The following is a 14,866-nucleotide window of genomic DNA, read 5'->3' on the forward strand; positions in this document are numbered from 1 at the left end:
AGGGCCTGAATAAACAAGAACAAGGAACGAAGTCCCTGAGACAGCTTTCTGAACACCTACGTTTTAAAAACCGACTTCAAAGGATTCGATTTTCCATTTATGTAGAGATTTTTATGGCACAGAGTGTGCACACAAATTTCTACAGCACACAAAAGTGACCTCAAATTCTCTCTGTAGGTCCAAAGAATAACATTTGTACTAATTAAATGCTTTCTACTGCTCTGAAATTATCTACCTAATTCTACTCAGCAGAGGAGCACATAAAACCTAAGATCTATGTCACTCCTACAGCCCTAACTCACCTTGATCGGGATCTATGACGCCGTCTAGGTCGAGTATGAGAAGGAGAGCGAGACCGTGTCCGGGATCTTGATTTGGAACGTGACCGAGATCTTGGTCGGGTCTTCTCCTTCTCCTTTTCTTTTTTGGAATTTTTCTCCGGAGAAGGTTCTTTAGGCTCTGGTACAGGTTCAGGTTTGGGAACTTTCAGGATGTCACTGTAGAAACAAAATGTTGATGCAATATGGTTATTTCTCTTTTTAAGATGGTGCCAAAATCCATGAGGACTTCTCCCTAGCTCCAAAAGATATATATACACATCAGTGAAAGCCAAAATGCAACTAACAATTCTAACCACATACATTCTTAAGAGTACAAAGTTGTCCACAATACTGGTGAAAAAAGCAAGTTATGGGATATAAGATATCTGAAACAATACAACCAACCAATAGCAGTGGTCACCTTTAGGGCATTTCACTTTTTAACATTTTTTTGGTGTTTTTATCTTCGAGACAGAGAGTTGAGAGCATGAACTGGGGAGGGGCAGAGACAGGAAGAAAAGCAGGCTCGGCGATGACAGCACAGAGCCCCAAACGGGGCTCGAACTCACAAACCCTCAAACTGTGAGATCATGACCTGAGCTGAAGTCAGACGCTTAGCCAACTGAGCCACCCAGGTGCCCTTGGGGCATTTTATTTACACTCTCCTACAGAATCTGAATCTGTCAACAAGCTGATCTTATGACTTAAAAAATACAAAAGGGAAATAACCAAGTAATTTTATGTTTGTAACTCAGAATTATACTGGCAGTTAGCAACAGCCTAAAATTGTCTTATTTATAAATAAATTTTTATCTACTTGCCTAGTAGAAGTGGCCTCTTGTACTGAAGGTTCTTTTACTTTCACTGATGGTTCTGGGAGCTCTGGAGTTTTTTCCTTCTTTTCTGGAGCAGGGGAAGGACTCCGGCTCTTGGTTCTGTGGCGGGGAGACCGAGAATGACTGCGCTTTCTCTCTCTCCTGACAGGGGAAGATCGTCTTCTAGGGGAAGGAGATCTGGATTTGCGTCTAGGATAAAAGCAATTTTTTTCAGGTTTGTGTCTAGGATAAAAGCAATTTTTTTCAGGTTTTTGAATAATGTTGGTTGGGGGAGAAGGTCAAGGGCAAAGTGAGAAATTAATCTTTTTAATTATACCACTGGTCTTTACAGGTGAGAGATTCCTTATGAAAATAAGATATCCTGTCATATTTACTTAATATGGGAAGGGCCAAAAGAAAACCAGAAAGGTAAGCAAACAAAAGGTAACAACACTGTCTGGTATAACAGTTACAAGAGGAAAGCATTGACCTGGAACTCTAGATTTAGATTCTTTTTTTTTTTTTTTTTAAATGTTTTTTTATTTATTTTTGAGAGAGAGAGAGAGAGAGAGACAGAGCACGAATGGGGGAGGGGCAGAGAGAGAGGGAGACACAGAATTGGAAGCAGGCTCCAGGCTCTGAGCCAGCATCAGCACAGAGCCCGACGCGGGGCTCGAACTCACGGACCGTGAGATCGTGACCTGAGCTGAAGTTGGACGCTTAACCGACTGAGCCACCCAGGCGCCCCTAGATTTAGATTCTTAATCATTCCCAGAGATGAAGAGACCAAAGACCAACTTTTCAGAGGAAGAGAATGCTTAAAAGTAAAGAGATATTCCCTAATAACAAATCCAAAAAAACCCAACAAAACAAGAGTTGGGGTGCAGACAGATCCCACCATAGAGTTTGTCAGGTAATCTAGGTATTCCAGAAAAATGACTAGTGCAATTAATGTGCTCTTTGGAAGAAAAAAGAAACATGTCATATTTGCATAGCCTTTTAGGAAAAGGAGAAGTCCCCTTTCCTTTTCAATAATAGTTTCCCTAACGTAAAAGTAAAACAGCAGACCTGGTTCATCAATAGCCTAGTTACCACTGTGATGTGCTGAACACCAGAAATAATACTGCTTCCCTAGTAAGGAGGTTTTAATACCAAATACACAAATTAAAATGGATAAAGAAATTACCTCTGCCCTTTAATTCCAGAAGATTTGTGAAAAAATTAGCAGAACTCTAAAAATGAAAACCCTAGTAGAATTCTCACCTTTCACCACAAATACAGTAGAAGCTGAGTCATGGGTTTAAAAATGGAAACCTAACCATAGTCTCATTGGAAGGAAGAAGAAAACAAAGAAATGATCTGTTTTGGGTTCAATACAACCATCTAAGAAAAGCAGAACAGGGCATTAGAGAAGTATAACATGAATGGCTAATGGGTACAGGATTTCTAATTAAAAGGAAAGAAAAAGAACTGGAGAAGATTAAAATAATTAAATGCTATATTTAAAGAAAAGCAATATGGAAAGCAAGTCTAGATTCTGATTTAGAAATTGAGAGTTGCACAATTCACCAAGATTTAAGAGACAATTATTATAGTCCAATGATCTGCCTCAAACAAAACTTTAATATTTTGGGCCAGAGACCAGCCTTTGTTCATCATGAAAACTACATGATGGAAGAAATTCTGAATAGTGCTGGTAGCTTCCTTTTTAACTGTGTAACTTTCTACACACAGAATACTATCTGAAGTATTTGTAAAACATATGCATCCATTGTATTATACCTTCTTGGGCTCCGAGACCTCTCCCTTTTTTCTCTGCTGCTTTCTTTTTCTTCCTTATCCCTCTTATCCTTGTCTTCATCTTGCTTTTTCATAGATGCCAACTTTTCTTGTTCAATCTGCAAAGATCAAGTTTTCAAAGAAACATAGCTGAACATCTGAGATCACTAAACAAATTGAGGAAGACTTTGCACCTCTGATAAACACCAATCCTATATAAATCATCAGCCTCCTGCTTTTCAACAAGACTATTCTCGCTGAAAATTAATCCCTAACAGCTGAATGAAAGAGAATAGTTATTTTCAAGTTTGCTTAAAAAAATAATTTTCATGTTCAACTTATTCTTTTGTGATTTAACATACACTGCCCATACAAAGAAGCCATGCTTACACTTTTACACTGTTACTATAGTTCAATTTTCTTAAGCTAGAAGTACTCACATTAAAAAAAATGTACACACACGCGCGCACGCACACACACACACACACACACACACACACACACACACACACACATCTGACTCTGGGAAAATGACTTCTTCAACTTCAGTGTTTGGATTAGGGTTGGGGAGAAGGAGTGGAGAACCAAAACTGAATGTCCAAATATATTACAGCAAAGCAAAACAACATGCTAATCCTAGCCAGGTCACATAAGATTTAAAGTGTGTTAGCAGTCTGGATACCATGCCCTCAAATCAACATTACAAAACAGAAAGGCTATTACTTGTCTTTGTTTTATTTCTTCTTTCTTCAGTTCTAGAAAAGCAGAAGGGATTCCAGCGATGTTTTCTTGTGCACTTAAGAGCAGGGGCCACAGTTCTCCCATAAATTCTCTAGCATTTTTTCCATTCAAAAACCCAGTCAGGTTGATTTGCATCATTTTGGAGTCTGGATTCTGCAAAAAGACATGACAGGAAGAGAAACAGGTTACTTCAAAACAGGCCAACCAACCAACCTAAAACTCATATAAATTAGTATTTTTTAAGTCTACCATAGGGGCTTAAATACATATATATATATATTCTTTACTACTTAAAAAATAGTTTTCTCTAATAGCTTCTCAGCAATATAATCTCTAGCACAGATTACCAAATTCTCTCTCACTCTACCAAAAGCATCAGAGCAGCCTGTTAATCCTTTGTGGATTTCGTAAGTATTTTTAGACTATGTGGCTGTTAGTGGGCCTTACATTTATTAACTTTAAAAACCATCATGAACATCCACAAATTCCTGCATTTACTAACAAGGAAAGTGTTTGCTTGCCTGGAAATTTTCCCCCAATGAGAAACTGAAAAAGTACATAAACTATTGACTTCTCTACCACTATAAGATAGCTTTCTATAAAGTATCTACCGTCCAGTTATGAAAACTAACAAGTTATGCATGCACTCTGTAACTTTTGAAGACTAAGCTGAAAGCCTGACTTCTACATAAGGAAAATCTACTATAACAATGCCTCGAATTCTCAACTGTCCACAAAGGGCTAAGAGGTCAAGTTTTCTCAAAAATAACTGGGTTTTTAAATGCTAAATCTGTTGGTCAAGCAACAAGGTCCATATAACAAGCACAGCTCAATAGCACAAAGCAAGTACAGATTCCAGGTGTCTTCAGTTTCTTCTTGGAACCTTGGGGGTTTGGAATCGCCAAGTCCCCTGTAGAGAAAGATGTTCCCTTGGCTTGCTTCCGACTCCCTACTGCAACTCAACCACCTTGAGTTTAATGTTATATCATTTATCTAAATTGCAAAAGACGAACAAGCAATAATGAGTACACAACCACAAAAAAAGAAAAGATTGTTTAAAAAAGTTCTAAACTTTAATCTCATGCTCACTACAAGGGGAATACTACCAGATACTTAGGTTTTAAAAATGCACTAAAATACAAATCAGTAAAGCATTTCTCCAATAAAATCTATCTTTAATCATCATTTTAAAAACGTTTTCCCATGTTCCTGGTTTTCTAAGTAAAATGTATACATTTTAAAAGAAGTGCTTTCTTAACATTAATCTTTAAAAATATTCACAACAAAATGTAATTACCAAATTATTTTTAAAATAGAAATACCTTATCAGCTGAAATGCCAACTGTTCTGTCAAAACACAAGGGCGAACTCTTTGGGAAAAGGATTAATGTAAAGGTAAATTCACATTGGTATATTTGCCAAAAGGTCATACGGTACATCTTACTATCCTTTGGGTTGTTGTGGCAAAATAACAAACTATCTTATGATAAAATCGTTTTTAAACATCAGTTCTATCATCATCTCATATTATCTCACGTATGAAGAAAGGAATGATTATATCAACTCGTTCTAATAATGCTGCCAATTTATTTCAGTCTGAAGTTTAAGCATAATGTAAACAAAAAGTCTGTGCCTAAAATGTTAATCGATGACTAGCTGACATGCAGCTACAACTAAAGACTTCAGTTACTTGATTATTTTAAAAACAATATCCAATCAAATCAGAATTGCCCCTCATGCTTCACATAACGTCCATCTCATAATAGTATTTTTAAAGAGCAGTGTATAGATTTACCCAATTGCTCTTTCCTGTTTGTGTTTTTGTTGTTGTTGTTGTTGATGTTCGGCCACTTTACACAACTCACCTCCAAACACACACTGCATCATCAAGGGAGTTGGGTCAGAGCGACATTGGGACACTCACTCTGCTGTGACCTAATAAGGTGATGGTGCTATACTTCAGACGCAAGGAATAACTTCCATTTTGGTTCAGGCCTTTTAAATCATAAATCACATTATCATTAGAAAATTGCTGTCAAAGTAACTTAACATGTAACAGCAAAATTACAAACAATAAGTTTGATTTTTCACCTGTGTAGCTTTCAAAACTATGTACCTTCACTAAACTTCCAGCCTTAATAGTTGTTTACAAAGTGAATTCTTTTCACAACAAACATTGTAAAACAACCCTCCTATATTTGCACTCCATAGAAAAATTCAGTTTCCATAGATTCACAAAATTATGTCACATATTCAGAAATAAGAGCCATTTGTGTATTATTACCTTCACTTCCAGCTGGTTGAATATAAACTCAATCACAACATCATCTTCAAACCCAAGGATTTCCGTTACTCGTTTTGTTATCCAAGGCTTTATAACCTCCAAATTTACTTTGCTCATATCCACCTGATAAAGCATACAAGAAATGACTGAGTACAGGGTTCACAATCCTAAAAGAAAGCTCACTGAAGAGTTTTGCCCAACAAAATTCCTTTTAACCGATGCAATTTTTTTGGCGTAACACGCTACAATATGGCTCATTCTTATGTGGCTGTGCTACTCTGTGTCGTTGTTGCTAAAAGGTGGAAAATGTTTAACAGTCCCAAAATGAACCAACTGTGCTATAAAGGTGCAAAAGCAGTTTTATCTAGAAGAATACCTTTTTTTCTAGGCATTCTGCAAATTTCAGCTGCTTCAGTAACTTCTTCTGTTTGTTGCTGAACCGATTATCCTGTTCTGCACTTGTTCCCTATGGGAAGAGAAACACATTTTAATTAAGAGTTCAAAGTTAAATTCCTGATTTTTGTCAGTTAATCATGGCCATGACCTTTACAGTAGAAATAGGGTCATCAAGTAAATAGAAAACACCACAGCTAATACTCATAGGTGTAGAATGCATACTTTTTTCCCAATGAAGCTGACATTTTAAAAATTTGACTGTATTTAAAAATTACAAAACATAAACTTGTTGTAACAGGTCAATATGGCAATATTGCATAAAGCTAGCACCTCCCCCACAACCAAGTTAAGTTTGATGTGTATCTTTTTACGCCTTTTTCTATGTTAAAAGACATTTAAGGCTTTTTTGTGTAAATAAGAACACACTGAAATATTTACTATACTTAATATACTTCCAAACAACACCATTAAATTTCATCTTCTTCTGAAAACCAGTAGCATGCTTGCAAATTACGGTCATGCCTATGAACAAGCGGAAAAGGAAAAAGAAAACACCCTGGGACTGTATGTTGGTTTTCATAACTTTGAGAACATGGAATCTGTTACAGGTCTACCCTAATAATTAACTTAATTTCAGCAATAAATTTGGAAAAATGAGAGCTTACAAATACTACCGGAGATTATCAAGTGATCACTAGTTAATCTGCATTTTCTCATTCCAAGTGGACCAAATAAAAAAATAACTGGCTATGTGATGTGAAATCTACTGATGGGTTCACGGAGTTGGCCACCGTCCCTTGGAAAGTGATGGGGAAAATTTTGTCTAGGAAGGTAAAGAACCTGGATTAGAATCCCAATTCTGCCACTACTTAAGCCACATGACTCAAAGCCCATTACTTAACCTCTTTTACAATGCTTTCTTACTTGCTAAAATCTACTTTGCAGGGCCGAAAAACTCAAAATAATATATGTAAAGTAACTGGCATGTGCCAGAAGTTCAACAAATGAAAGCCATCATTTTGATCTTAAATGAAAAATTCAGTTTACTATCTTGTTGGCAGTGTACTAAAAAGTAATTGCCCTAAATTCTTGCAACTCAGTTTAAATCCAGTCAACTCCTTGAAGAAATTATAGGTAGTATATAACTCCCCCTCCTTTCGTCCAGGTTTTTAGTAACACCAAAAGCAAACTTTGTTTTAAAATTTATCAACCACCGGGGTGCCTGGGTGGTTAAGCGTCCGACTTTGGCTCAGGTAGTGACGGTCCATGAGTTCAAGCCTCACGTTGGGGGGGGGGGGGGGGCTGTGCTGTCAGTTTGGAGCCTGGAGGCTGCTTTGGATTGTGTCTCCCTCTCTCTTTGCCCCTCCCCCACTCAGGCTCTCTCTCTCTCAAAAAATGGGCAAACGTTAAAAAAATTTTTTTTTGATTTATGAACCACCTTGTTCTTTTTCTGTTGGAACTCCTTTCCACTAAAGGTCATAACAACAAGAAAAGAAAAATCAAAATAGGCTTTTGTGTCAAAATATTACATTGGATCACAGGAAATACTGAGTACTTACTACAAAACACTTTTATGAAAATTAGAAACTAGAGTTCATTAACAGCATGAAAATGTGGTAAGTACTCTCAATTCAAACTATCATTATGGAAATAACTACAGTTATCCTTCGCACAACCTTAAGAAATCGAATAACTGGCTGGGAATAATACTGCGACTTTTGATGAAAAACTCATTGGCACATTTAAAGCCAATTCAAGAATTTCAACGTCGGCTTCAGAGTGTCCAGAGTTACGTTCTCTCAAGTCCTGGTCTTCCTCTCTTTCAACTTTCCCTTTAAAAACATGCAAACTGCATTATTAATACGCCCCAGGGAGTAGAGAGGCGCAACGTCTGTTACACCAAGTATGGATTTTGACCAAAACCACCGGTCTCTATAGGGTCGGTTCTGCACTGAAAGCATTTGCAAACTCTAGTCCTATCAGTGTCACTTCCCACCCATCTAGATCTCTCCTAGGTACCCGTTTCCTACAGAAGCGGAATACGGGGCAAACGGGCCCTGCAGTACCAGCCGGATAAAGTCTGGGCCCCGAGCACCAACTTCGACGAGGTGGCTCCCCCGCCCGCAGGTGCTGGGAGCGTGGCCCCGGGACAATCTAGGTAGGTAAGGGGCCCCTTTTCTCCAGCGGACTTCAAAAGAAAGAAACAAACGGGGGTGGCGGGTGGGGAGCGGCGTGCGGGAGGGAGAGGGGCTCTACCCCGTGCCCCTGCCTCCATACACGTGCACACTTTTTGTTGCACCCGCTGCCCTCAGAGTCTCAGATTCAGACGTTCCAACGACGTATTTTCTGAGTTCCCCTCCCTAAAGGGATATCAAATTGGGCGGGAGTTCCCGCGAACTCTGACCCCGCGCCTTCGCGAAGACTTAGGACCAGGAGGGACGACGGGGGAGGGGGTGGTTGGCGCCGCTCTCGAGGGAGAAGCCGCTGAACGCCGTTTCCTGTCCTCTCCTCTCCTCTAACACGCTCTCCTGGGGCGGTACCCCTAGCCCGTACTCTCCAGAATCCTCCCGCCGCCAGTCACCTCAGGGCTTCCCTCCGGCCTCCCCCCAGGGACTTCCTCCTCGCGGCCCAACTAGGCCCCAGGACCCGGCGGCGCGCGCGGCTCGGCCTGCAGGCCCCACTAGGCAGGCGAGCGCCGAGGTACGGCTCTGGCCCATTCCCGCCGCCATTTTCCGGCGACCGTCGCTGCCGCGTAGGGGGGACGATCCCGGAGGAGGAGACTGCGCAGGGGCGCACCGGTCTCCGCCGCAGGGCAGGGGGGAGCGTCCGCCGGCACGGAGGGCCGCCAGGATCTTCGAAACCTCCCCTCGGTGGCCACACCGTCCCGAGCTTAGGCCTCCTGTCGGGCCTCACCGATGAGGCCCTCACCTCACCCCAGATCCCCGCGCTTCTACTTACGCGGAAGAATCCCGCGTCCATCTTGCTGCCTCGCTCGGAGATCGCTCCCTATCCCAAGATACACCGCGCCGCCGCGACGGAGGGCGGGACCGGCAGGGAAAGCCGAGCGCCGGGACGCAGCGCGCGCCGTTCCACCCGCCCCTTCGGCCGACACGAGGCCGCGCCTGCTCAGTGCGGGGAGCACCCGCCACGCGTGCGCATGCGCGCCCAAGGGGGCGAGCCGCTGCCGGACTCCGAGACTCCCGAGTAGCCAGGCCGGGAGGAGAGTCTCGCGACCGCAGCCAATAAGAACGAGAGAAAAAGAGAGAGAGGGAGGCAGAGAGAGAGAGTTGGGTGGCCCCGCCCTGCGAATCCTTTTGTGGCACTGGAGCAGCCTTGTTCGCGCAGCGCCACTTGACCCATCGTTCGACCCGTAGTGGAGGAGGCCTCCCGCCCTGGGGGCTCCATGGAGCGATTGAAGAGAAAGGCTGTTACCTCCGAGTGACGCGGGCGGCGCGGCCCGCGCGCGGAAGAGAAGCCTGCCGGCCTCTCCTGTCATCCTGGAAGTTGTGACTGTGTTGGTTTTACGAGTCCACGGGTGACTAAGATCGGCTCTAACGTGGTGGAGCTGTGTAGTGTGAATGAAGTCCGCCCCGTGGCCCCGGTCTCCTGGGCTTCCTCCCCCGGTCGGCGCACAGCTGCCTCGTTTGGGGAGCTGGCCGAAAATGCAAACGCCCGTCGGAGGAGTTTCGGCTCCGGCCGCCCGGTCACCACGCCGACGGGCAGGAAGCGGACAAGAGCGCCCGGGCCCGGGGCTGCGGGTCGGGCGGGGGCTCCGCCGGCTCGCCGCCCAGCGCGGGAAGGCGCGTGTCCCTCTGGCCATATTTTATAAAGTTAGCTCTCCCTGCGCGCTCACGCTCTCCTTGCCCGTCCTGCCCTGGCCCGCATCACGCCCCGCACCGTGTGGATGGCGTTCCCGCGGCTCTGAATACGAGTGCTGTGCTAACAAAGTCGAGCTCAGGCTCCTCTCCCGATCTTCCAGCTGGTACAGGCAGCTTCCTGCTTGGCATTTCCACTTGGAGAGACATCCCCAACTTAACGTGTCCCGGAACCGAACCCCTGATGCCCACCCTTCTCTTCCCCCTCACTCCTCACGCACCCCAGAAGACCGACCTGCCCCTCCCAAGGTCCCCCCGCCTCCGTCGATGGCAACATCTTTCCTGTGTTGAGGCCACGAGCCTTGGTGTTACTCCCGACTTCTCTTTCTCTTTCACCCCACTTCCAGACTACCGGGAAACCCGCTCAGCTAGGATCCTGGCTCGAGGCGCCGTCATCTTTTGCCCGAACCTCCGCACCGGCTTCCTAACTGGTCTCCCTTCTTCTACCCTTGTCACTGAGCATCTTTTCTAAATGCAGCAGTCAGAGTGCTCCTATTAGGAACCCTTAGTCATGTCGCTCTTAAGCCCCAAACCTCCCCAAAGTCCCTCATTTTTCTCAGAACAAAGGTTAAAATCCTACCTGATGGCTCCCCTGTTTCTGTGATCCTCTTCCTGGGGCCCTGACACTGCTCACTGCTTGAACCTTCTAAGCTTGCTATTGCCTCACAACCTTTGCACTGGTTGTGACTTCTGCCTAGAACGCTCTACCATCAGATATCTCCTTGGTAAATTTCAGGGTTTTACTCAAGGATCACCTAGTCAATGAGGTCTACCTTGACTATCCTCCTGGAAATTGCTTACACACTCTCTAGAACCCTGATGCCTCTAATCTACTTTGCTTTTTCCCATAGCTTTTACCACCCTGTGATATTTATTTACCGATCTTTAATGTTTATTGTGTGTTCCCCGCACTAGAACGTAAACTCCTTAAACTCGGGGCATTTGTCTTTCTTGCTCACTGATGCGTCCCTAGCACCTAGGACAATGTCTGGCACGTCGTAGAGGCTCAGTAAGATTTATTTTTTAAACTTTTTGTTAATGTTTATTTATTTTTGAGAGAAGGAGACAGACCACGAGCAGAATAGGGCAGAGAGAGACAGAGACACAGAATCGGGATGCAGGCTCTGAGCTCTCAGCACAGAGCCGGATGTGGGGGCTGGAACCCATGAGTCATTAAATCATGACCTGAGCCAAAGTCAGACGCTTAACCCACTGAGCCGCCCAGGCACCCCTGCATAAAATTTATTGAATGAATGACAGCATTGTCAAAGCATCAAAGATGGGGAGCTAACCGGCTTCCACAGAACAAGCCAGTTGACCAGGTGGAACTATGAAATCTCACTGTGATCTGTGGTTCTGATCGGTCATTGTGTTTTATCTTTACTCTCTCTGCTCTTGTGCTGCCAATCCCATAAATGTTGCTTTCTTACAGTCCTGCCATTGACCCTTTTTACTTTTTACTCAGCAAAGATGACCTATCTGTCTTCTCTTGGTTCCATGACCATTTCATCTTCCAAGCCTATATATTTGAGACAAATTTCTGCCCCAGACCCATACGTGCAACTTCTTGTTGACATTCACTTGGGACGTCCTATAGGTACCTCACACTCAACATGTCCCAAAATGTCTTCATCTTCTTTCACTTGCCTCAACCCTTTTTTTCCCATTTTTCAATGAATGAGCCTACCTTTCTATCTGTCATCATTCATACTCTTCAGACTCCTGCCTTTTCATTTCTGTTGCTTTCCTTCTTGCCCCATTGCCTCTTTAATTTGGATTACTGTCTGGGCCATTGCAGCCACAACCTATTAAGATTTCCCCTCCCTTCAGAGTTGATGTCTCCACCCTATATTGAGAGTGATTTTCTAAGGTAATAGTCTTAATCCTTTCACCCTTCAATTTGAAAACCTTTCTGTGGCTCCCTATTGTCCTCTAGATAAAGCCCAAGCTAGTTATTGTGGCCTACAAAACGCTTTATGATTTGTTTATTGCTCCCTTCTTCAGACTCATCACATGGACCAATCCTCTTCCTGGCCACATCCTTCACTTCTAAGCTGCAGCCACACTGAACTACAGATGTGGCCTAATTACGAACAGGTTAGGTTTCAAAAGTCAGTTTCTTGTCTGTATGTTGGTAAATCTAAAATTACTAGGAGGTGACTCATATCACTTCCTCAAACAAGCCTTTTCTGACCAGCCTTCTGAAAATAGCTGAACCCTCTCCCCACTCACTCTATCATACCTGGCTTTATTTTTTCTTCATAGCAATTAATAGTATCTGACATTGTTATCTATTTTGTTTACATGCTTACCGTTTTGCCCCCATTAAAAAAAAAGAAGAAGAAACTATGAGTTTCTTGTTCACCATTAAAGCCTTAGTGTCTAGAAGAGTATCTGCCACATTCTTAGAGCTCAGTAAATATTTGGTGAATAAATGCGTGAGTAAGAGTCAGGACCAGTAACGACAGGCGTTTCTACCAATGAGTGAGTCTGATCTCTGAAATAGTAACCTTTGATTCTATAAGGGGAGTCCACATTGAAAACTCTGCTGAGGCAAATAAGCCTTCTCCCAGCAGGTGCGGTGTAGAAGTACTTGGCAGTGAAGGTATTTGCAGATGCTATCTCCTGCTCACTTTGATGCTGTGCAGATCAAAATGGGTCTTAAAGCCAAGAAGCCATCCCCAGTGAGCCTCTGGTGGTTCTTTGCTAGGTCTGGTCTTTAAGTCCTCAAATATGTTCTGAGCCTCTAAAAGCTAATGGGCAGCCAACCTGAGTGTTGATCCTCTAGGCCCAGAGTCCAAGACTTCTTCATTTCATCAACCACTTTTCCTCATTGTTCATTGATTGCTGTTCCTGATAGAAGTGTTTCACCTGGTCCCTATCCCCTCTGTCCTTTAAAGCCACTGGTCCTGAAGATAACCATCCCTCCAGGAGGTGCATCTTGTGTGATTTTCTCACCCCTTTCAGCTTTTGTTCTCATCTCTACATCTGTCTCTGTCATTTGCTTCTTTCTTTCAGCTCTGCATTTGTGTTTCCTAGATAAAACGGATGAACAGTCTTCACAAAATATCTCAAAAACCAAGTGCAAATTTAGCAAACAAGCCACGGACTAAAATAATCCCATAACTGAAATGAAAATGCCTGATGGATAAAAGCTGATGCATTTTGCTCTGGAAGGTGTCTTTGAGCACATCAGTGAGTGTATTAGTTACCTATTGCCGAATAACTCCCCAAATTTAGCAACTTGAAACATTAAATATTTGTTATCTATCATGCACTATTTCTGTGCATCAGGAATCCGGAGTGACTTCTTTGGATGGTTCTGGCTCAAGGTCTTTCAAGAGAATGTAGTCAAGATATTGGCCTAGGTTACAGTCAACTGGGCCTGGAAAATGTGTTTCCAAGAAGGTTCACTCACACGGCTATTGGCATGAGGCCCCAGTTCGTTGCCACAGTGACTTCTCCATAGGCTGTTTGGGTGTCTTCATGACCTGGTAGCCTCCCCCAGAGCAAATGATCCAAAAGAGAGCAAGACAGAAGCCATGGTGTCTTTTAATGCCTAACTTCAAAAGACACACACCATAGTTTCCACACTATCCTATTGGTGACACAGGTTACTCGTAATCAGTTTTGGAGGGGACAGCACAAGAGTGTGGATACTAGCAGCTGCGGATCATTGGGGGCCATCTTGGAGGCTGGCTACTGGGATAAGTATTTGAAAGTTGCAAGCGTAGGGGCACCTGGGTGGCTCAGTCAGAAGAGCATGTGACTCTTGATCTCAGGGTTATGAGTTTGAGCCCCACGTTGGGTGTGAAGATTACTTAAATAAAATAAAAATAAAAAAGAATATGTAAGTACAAGAGTTTGTATACTTCTAGATTTAGAAAGGATTGCATTCTTTCTCTCTCCTCAGAAACCTTTGCACATATTCTGTTCCCTTGATCCAGAATCACTGTTCCCTCCCTTCCAGGCTTTGCCTTGCTCTCCCCACCTTGTCCCTCTACCTTTAATCCTTTTTAACTAGCCAGCTCTAATTCTTCCTCTAGGGTTTAATTAATTAATTTTAATGTTTATTTTTGAGAGAGAGAGAGAGAGAGAGAGAGAGAGACAGCATGAGTGGGGGAGGGGCAGAGAGAGAGAGGGAGACCCAGAATCTGAAGCAGGCTCCAGGCTCTGAGCTGTCAGCACAGAGCCTGGCAGGGAGCTTGAACCCACAAACCACGAGATCATGACCTGAGCCAAAGTCAGATGCTTAACTGTCTGAGTCACCCAGGCGCCCTTCTAATTTAGATGTAATCTCTTCCAGGAAGCATTTCTGGTAGTGGGACTTAGTACTTGCCATCTGAGTTGTTTTGTTTTGTTTTTTTCCATCTAAGTATCTTTTAGGGGGTTGCTGAGCCCCCAAAACCCCAATGGTAGACCTTCCCAAACAGATTCCTCATATTCTACCTATTAGCATATTTTCCATTATATTCTAATCATGTATGTGTTCATCTCTACTCCTACCCCATCGACCCCCTACCACCACACAAAACTCTTTGAAGGTAGGAACTATGTCTCCTCTTTTTATCATCAGTGCCCAAAACAGAGTTTGACAAATAATAGGTTCTAAGTATATGTGCATCAAATACACACTTTGGCCATATGCACAATAGT

General features: G+C 43.3%; 1 protein-coding gene across 14 annotated transcripts in view; it reads right to left on the reverse strand.

Moving 5' to 3' along the window:
* The window catches only part of SRRM1 (serine and arginine repetitive matrix 1), a 31,545-nt gene extending 22,101 nt beyond the window's left edge, over positions 1-9,444 (reverse strand). For 12 of the 14 annotated variants that reach the window (XM_058718601.1, XM_058718592.1, XM_058718600.1 and 9 more), the window contains exons 1-7: positions 9,294-9,444; positions 6,316-6,405; positions 5,940-6,062; positions 3,638-3,808; positions 2,918-3,033; positions 1,142-1,345; positions 303-497 (exon numbers count right to left, since the gene is read on the reverse strand). In XM_058718601.1, the coding sequence (XP_058574584.1) occupies positions 303-497; positions 1,142-1,345; positions 2,918-3,033; positions 3,638-3,808; positions 5,940-6,062; positions 6,316-6,405; positions 9,294-9,314 (920 nt within the window). In that variant the 5' untranslated portion in view covers positions 9,315-9,444. Of the gene's footprint in view, positions 1-302; positions 498-1,141; positions 1,346-2,917; positions 3,034-3,637; positions 3,809-4,505; positions 5,651-5,939; positions 6,065-6,315; positions 6,406-9,293 lie in introns of those variants that run through there. The other 2 variants (XM_058718603.1, XM_058718602.1) reach the window with 2 other exon arrangements.
* Positions 9,445-14,866: the final 5,422 nt, after the last annotated feature.

Source organism: Neofelis nebulosa, chromosome 2 (genome assembly GCF_028018385.1).
Source record: "Neofelis nebulosa isolate mNeoNeb1 chromosome 2, mNeoNeb1.pri, whole genome shotgun sequence".
Taxonomy (NCBI): domain Eukaryota; kingdom Metazoa; phylum Chordata; class Mammalia; order Carnivora; family Felidae; genus Neofelis; species Neofelis nebulosa.